This window comes from Sinocyclocheilus anshuiensis, unplaced genomic scaffold (assembly GCF_001515605.1).
Source record: "Sinocyclocheilus anshuiensis isolate Anshui unplaced genomic scaffold, SAMN03320099.WGS_v1.1 scaffold306, whole genome shotgun sequence".
Classification (NCBI taxonomy): Eukaryota; Metazoa; Chordata; class Actinopteri; order Cypriniformes; family Cyprinidae; genus Sinocyclocheilus; species Sinocyclocheilus anshuiensis.
This window is the reverse complement of record NW_015544175.1, coordinates 359828-367241: the sequence shown is the minus strand read 5'-3', so window position 1 is coordinate 367241 and position 7414 is coordinate 359828. Positions and strand designations below refer to the sequence as shown.

Sequence of the window (7414 nt, the reverse complement as noted above, 5' to 3'; positions counted from 1 at the left end):
TTCCTGGTCCTCTGTGATCCAAATTGATTGACAGCATTTTTTTGAGCAAACGTTGTGCTAATCACACATACAGTAGCAGACATCTGGTAAAGCACTTCCAGAATATTGAATCAAACCACGTTCCTCAGAGGAATTTTAGAAAGTTAATGAACTTGTGTACGAGTATGTGAGCATTAAAGATCATGTAAATGTCTATTGGTTGAAAGAGAGTTGAGCATGTGTTTTATATGTTTAGGCTATAAACATTAAGCCTATTTAGCAGCTGCTTTAGAGTCCCTGTCTGGGAAAGTAATTCCCCCTTTTACCTCTAGCTACAATATGCATGAATTTCATTGAGTAAGTGTGTATTTGTCTTATTTGTGTATCTGTGTGTGTGAGAGGTGACTCAAGTTAGTATAATGTAGATGGTGCTCACAAAAAAAAAAACTAGTGTAGACCACTAAAAATAAGTTTTTATTATTATTATTGAGAATTAAGCATATTCAGTACTACTTAGATGTTTTTTTGAGATCTGCACGTATGGATGGTTTCTCTCTGTCCCTGTATGACTAATGGAGGAATTCTCACATAGAACAAGAGGGACTCGCTCTCACTTTCCCTCTATCTCTCTTTCAGGCTGTTCTGGCATCTGTCACGAGACTAGACAGTTGTTACTGTTTCAGAGAATGTGTCTCTGGGAAGCAAAGGAGAAAGAGGAGAGAAGAAGAACAGACATGTATAGCCACTTCTTTGCAATAGACAGGCCTGACAGGAGAAATATCCAAGTCATCCACAGCTTTGAATGTGCACATTTATTTAATTCTGTCCTGTTGTCTGGCTTACTGCAGCTCAAATTACACAGGATCTCAGAGGTTAGTTAGATTAGTGAAACCACTGTGCCTTTAAATCTTCCCTCCAGGACAACCACAATGGTCAGATGCCACATTACAAGATCTTTTGAAAGATTATGATGTCACAGATTATGTTACACAAGGATGAAATTACTGTCCTTATTTTTTTCTACTAAATTAACTTTGTGACTGAAGGCACAATATTTGTTTGTTTAGTTTGAGCTAACATATTAGACAAAATAAAATATTTCAACATTAAAAGTGTTTTGTTGCAATGACAGTAATTTGTTTAACTAATCTGAAAGACTGCTTTCAAACCTTATCTTAAAATATTTGATACCATAATTGTTTTCAGTCAAATTTTAATATATATATTTCAACCTAAGTCAACAAGGTTGAGTACACTGCTGTATGTAAAACTTTCAGGCGTGCTTTGAAGTGTTATGCATGGATAACGTCATGCTTCTGAAATAATGTTCTCATGGGCTTTTGATTTTGAAAGCATTGTGAGCAAAATGTCGCTTTGTTCCTTTGTGTCTGTTTATAGTGGGGAAAGTATTGCTGGAAAAGCGAAAGGAGAGATGCACTTTTCCAAAGGTCTCTTGTGTCTTCATAGGTTGGTGAAGTTAGCGAGGATCAGTTTGTCCCGTTTGTGGCAGTGAAGCGCGAGAGCCGTGTGTTGTTTGGGCGGAGTAAACCATTGCGCTGAAGAGGGGGAAGCTAGAGAACTCAAGCGCAAAAATCGTCAGTGTTGTAGCCGAATTGTGCTGTCGTGGTTACTTCGGAACGTTGTTTGTCTCACCGGGATTGGCTTTGATGGTATTTACGTATTGTAATTATTAAGACTTTTTATATCGTACACTAAAGAGAACTCCCTAAAGTTTGGGTTGGTTCGCACCGACGGAGTGCCAAGTGAATCGCTGAAATCTGTCCGGCTGTACTTGAGTTGAAGTTTCTCTGTACGGTGTGCGCTCAGCTGGATTTAAATGGAAAACATATCAGCGACATTGATGAATATGTATTTCTGTACTTTAACGGAATACTTTGCATCGACTTTTGAACACGCACCACGGAATAGCGAAATACTAACTCAGATTTAAAAGTCTTCTGGAAGTATTTTAGGATTAACATTCATCAACGTGAAATTTGAGGCTGTAAATCCATCAGTGTTTGACAATGGAGGAGGATCAAGTGTCTTCTCCCGAGGAGACGCAGGCGGCCAGCGCCGCATCATCGGACAGTTTCTCCCGTCTCTGGTCGGACGTGATGGGGATGCTGGTAAGTCTGGAGTTGGGGGAGGGGTGTCACAGGAAGGCAACTTGAGAAAAGTCCTTCAACCCAAGGGGCTTAATTTATTGTAGCTCATTGTGTGTGGTGGTTGTGCTTTGATGCCAAACGCATGTTAAAGCAGCCCGCAGGAGCGTCAGGACAACTTCAGTTAACTTTCTGCTCGCTGTGAACAGGAGTCTTGAAGCTATATGAAGGTTTGGTCTGTTGAGAGGCATTGAGAAGTTTAGAAATCTCCAGGGAATCGTATCACATGGTATGTAACTGAAATGTTTATTATTATTGTAAGCTGGCGCACGTGCGGCGTCAGATACGCAACGTAACTCATACACGACACGTACAGAACTTAAAATATGTTTTCCTTGTCGTTTCAATTCAAGTCTAATGACCAACTGCAAATACAGTATCCCTATTTTCATATAAGTACGAAATTAGTGGTTACTTGTAAGATGGCTTGAATCGTTCGCACAGTATTGCATGGCAACATTGAAAACGGGCCACAAAACGAGCATTGCAACAATATTATCATATTAGTGCATATATACTATTAAACAATCCATGTGTTTTCTCTGTACTGGTTAGCTAAGCGATTTAACTAAAATGTAACATTTCGAGGGCTTTATACACTTTGGAGATTTTGGTCCTCTCTGATGCATTTTTTAGTGTTTATTTTACAAGAGAATAACATTTGCTTTTTCCACTATGACTTTGAGTTTGGAAATGTATCTTAGTAATATGTATTCTCTCCCAAGGATGTCTCTGTTGTCTGTTATTTGCACATTTTACTGGTCCTATTAGTTACAATTTATGAATCAGTTCAGAGTGTTGGTGGTGGGCAAAATAGTGGTGGGCACATTTTAATGTCCTCAAGGCCTAGTCATTGGTTCTTTGTCCTTTTTGGTTTTAATTGGATCTTTAATTGCAGCTGTTGTGTAGGAAATTGGTTAAAGTGGATATTTACATACAGTTATTCCCTTAGACTTTATCAGATCCTTAACATGCCTGTTGTTACGCACCCAAATGAAAGAGATAAAGGTGTGACACCCATCTCCAGTGAAAACGGCTTGCCTCTGGATGGCTACAGTGTTAATTAACTATGTGAAAAGTGTGTGTATTGCTTTTATGTCTAGGAAAGTGAGATTACTTAATGAGAAAATATTGTTTCTATTAAATCTGATGAGATAAACTGTAACACCGACACATATTAATGATTAATTTCTTTTAAGTTGTACACCTTTCTTCCTCCCTCAGGCATATTTGTGACTCTGGACCACAAAACCAGTCATAAGGGTCAGCTTTTTGAAATTGAGATTTATACATCATCTGAAAGCTGAATAAATAAGCTTTCCATTGATGTATGGTTTGTTATGATAGGACAATATTTGGTCGAGATACAACTATTTGAAAATCTGGACTCTGAGGGTGCAAAAAAAATCAAAATATTGAGAAAATCGCCTTTAAAGTTGTCCAAATGAAGTTCTTAGCAATGCATATTACTAATCAAAAATTAAGTTATATATTTACAGTAGGAAATTTACAAAATATCTTCATGGAACATGATCTTTACTTAATATCCTAATGATTTTTGGCATAAAAGAAAAATTAATAATTTTGACCCATACAATGTATTTTTGACTATTGCTACAAATATACCCCTTCGACTTAAGACTGGTTTTGTGCTCCAGGGTCATATTTTATCATGTGATGCTACTGTAAGATGATGAGTCTTTTGTTTTTTCTTTCCATAGAATATGTCTCATGTATACTCCTCTTCTTACAAATAGCCCTGCAGTGCTCTCTCCTCAACTGACGTGAACACTCACAGGATAATACTAAAACCACATTGCTTAAGCAGCAGGTTGAGACTTTACTTCTCTGAAGATGTTCTCAGTTTGGCTTCACCCAACCCCCAACAACAAACTGCAGCTATTGTTTATGATCCTTGCAGCTTTAATCAAATCCTCCATCTTTTGGCTTTAAACAGCTCTTTTTAGTGGCCTTCATCCATAGTGGTAATTTGGAGAATTTAAATTGTCTTTGCTTCGGTTATTTTGATCGTTTACAAATGTAGATCTGTGCATTTGCACTGCAGTGTCTCTCTTCACACAAGTGAATGCCTGACTGTATACAAACTATTTTTTGTTAATTGTTAATTTTCATGACCATGTAAGGGATCATATACAGTCAGCTGGTCATTATTGTATCATATTGAAGGATTTGATTTTTCAACAATGATGATTAGATGACTGTATCTTTCATTACAAGGTAACTTAATAAATAAATTAGTTTGAAATATTGATATACATTTAAATTGAAGAAACATACAACTGAGTGCCAAGCCAGAGATGAAACTAGCACAGCTGTGTAGGAAATTGGTTCCCAGGGAAAATGGTCAAATATACAGTTTACATAAACCACAATTGACCAATCAGAATCAAGTATTCTAGAGTGCCTTGAAATAAATATGGGAATGTCTTGATTGCATGAAAAAAAAAAATGGTTAAACATGGTTTCAGTTAAGCTGACCATTAGACAGTCTGGGTCATTTTACTTTAAACTTTTACAAGCCTTTCAGATGTGACTTGCTAGTGAATAAAATGTTGTTGTGGTGGGCACTCTGTCTATAAAAGTATGGTTTTATTATGGCATGAACTAGATTTTTGAAGTTGCGATTTCATTTTTGCTTTCTTAAGTGCATATATTGCTACATATGAGGCAGTGTTTAAAGGGGTCATATGATGCTTTTTTAAAGATCATTATTTTGTGTATTTGGTGTAACAGAATATGTTGACATGCTTTAATGTTCAAAAAACACTTGAACAGTCAATAGCAAATACTTAAACTAATAACAAAACAGTAGCTGATTCAGAAGCGCCAGATTGTCATAGCAAAGTCAGAATTACCTCCTCTCCTAGGTTCACGAAATGGTCGTCCATAAAATGCATTGCTGTTCTGTTGTAAGTAATCTTAAAGATTCCTAAATGCATCTACTTTTGGAAGGCCAAATAAAGTGCTTTTGCTTTCGCCTAGAAACACACAGCGTCTCCCTGACATGGCTGCTTCAACACTAACTGCGGTTACTGAAACCACGCCTTCTTTCTTTGCATGCACATTTGGGCCGCATTATGCAAATATTTCCACATAGTGAGGTAGATATGTGGGGGCGTGTTAGAACGAGCCGTTTTAGGGGGGCGTGGCAGAGTCTTAACTTTGATAAAGAATATCTCTTTGGTTTTGAGACTATAGTCTTTGCAACTTCAGGGATCTTATCTATGCACAATCAGCTTGTAACACTCCAAAGAGAAAGGAAAACTTGAAATCGCCTCATATGACCCCTTTAAGATTTACTATCGTATGCTAATGTTGATAAACAGCATTTGTAGAATTGGCGGCTACTGAGTCACAAATTAAAGGTCTGAACTACATTCTGAGGTTTACTATAGTGCATGCCAAGCTCATAGATCTCTCTTAATGAGAATACCTCTGTCTGCCTGTCATTGAACTGCGGCCTGTCTGAGCAAACCCCATTTATATATGGTTCCACTCATCTAAATTCACTTCAGAGTCAATTAACAGCCCGTCATCCTCATTTCAACCGTCTCTTGGATTTGTTATGTTGTGGCAGTGAATGTTTTAGAGAGAAAATGATCTGTGAAGTACAGTTTTGACATCTTAATATTTTTAAATAGGAGCAACTTTGTTGAAGCTTAAGCTACAGTATTTGCATGTAACATGCAGTATTACGCTATAGATTTGAGAAGCATGTTATTACAAGATTTAAACCGTAATGATGTGTTTGCTTCACCATTGGACATTACACAATGTATGGGAGAATGGCTGGCCATATCTGCAGTACTTAAGCACCTTGACAGTAACTGATCTTGATTTTGGATGAGCCATTTCTCCCCACCTCTGATTCCAGTTAATTTCTCTCTCTTTTTTCACCTCTTGTCCTTCCCTTCCTCCTTCCTTATGCTTCCATCAGCCCTCTGTGGATATCCTGAGGAAGCCACCCTAATGAGGGTGCGTCAGGACCCCCTGACCAACTTCTGTCTCACATCCTCTCTAACTCAAATACAACTCATGCCCACTTCTCCCCTCCAGGGTGGCGCCACACATCTCACAACACCTACGTCAAGCAACTTCCCCATCCCCACGTTACTTTGAAGAGTGTAAATCATTTCCAGTCGTTTGGTCTCCTTTAGTCTTTAGTACAAGGCCATTAACACATTCTGGTCTCTTTGATAAAGACAGGCCTCATGCTTTCTGAGTGTGTACGTTTTAGTCTGTGCTTAGAAATTGTGTCAGGACACGTTTAGGCACTGGGCATTAGCATTTATGATGAGAAGTGCTTGGAAACAAAAGCAGACTTGTGATGTTCTCTGTTTCTGAAAGAGGCCACATTAAACTTGTTTTGTGGTTTGCTGTGTTACTCATTATTCCAGGATCAGCAACTGTAAAGGCATATTATGCAATCTCCATTAACACAGAAAAACAACTGAACAACCCAAAAATGAAAGAAAAATGCTGTTCAACTCCTTTCTTTCTTTGCCTGGCACAGTAGCATGGTTTTGTATATAATAAATAAAAAGAAAACAAGTAGATAGAATAGAAAAAGAATAGAGAATGCTAGTGTTAGAGGGTAATGTTTTATAATAACTAAAAAGAAAACAAGAAGATAGAATAGAAAAAGAATAGAGAATGCTAGTGTTAGAGGCTCTTTTTTTTTATTAAGAAAACTAGTAAGAATAGAGAAAGAATAGAGATTTATAACATTTATAATTTAGGTGTTGTAATGCATAATAAATTATATTTGTGACTAGGGATGCACCGATACCACTTTTTCCAGTACTCGCCCGATACCGATACTTTTATTTTTGGTACTTGCCGATACTGATACCGACATTTTTATTGCATTTGTACATTTTTTTTAAATATTGGTTACAGAAACCAAAAGAGTATGTATAATGTTAGTTGGTTAACTTCATTTATCAAATAGATACAGTCAAACCAAAATTTATTCAGACACCTTCAACATTTCTCACATTATCACAGTTTATTCGCTATAGTTTAGAAAATGGTAATAAAATATGACAAGAACTCAGAGTTAAACTGTGTCAGAACAAATTCAGCTTGATAATGTTAGATAACTTTGATAGAAAGGCATGTAATGGATTATAATCAACCAAAAATTATTCAGACAGCTGTTAGTATGACAGTATTTTCACAACTATCAATACTTGGCTGGCCAACCCTTAGCCTTAATGACAGCCTGTAGTCTCCTGGGCATGCTGTCA

The 7414-nt window shown here is 37.2% G+C and overlaps 1 protein-coding gene across 1 annotated transcript in view; it reads left to right on the top strand.

The window, feature by feature from the left end:
- The first annotated feature begins 1547 nt into the window (after positions 1–1547).
- The window catches only part of LOC107696119 (SAM and SH3 domain-containing protein 1-like), a 53515-nt gene continuing 47648 nt past the window's right edge, over positions 1548–7414 (top strand). Inside the window, exon 1 of the mRNA XM_016496299.1 lies at positions 1548–2108. Within this exon, the coding sequence (XP_016351785.1) occupies positions 2007–2108 (102 nt within the window). The 5' untranslated portion in view covers positions 1548–2006. The remainder of the gene's footprint in view (positions 2109–7414) is intronic.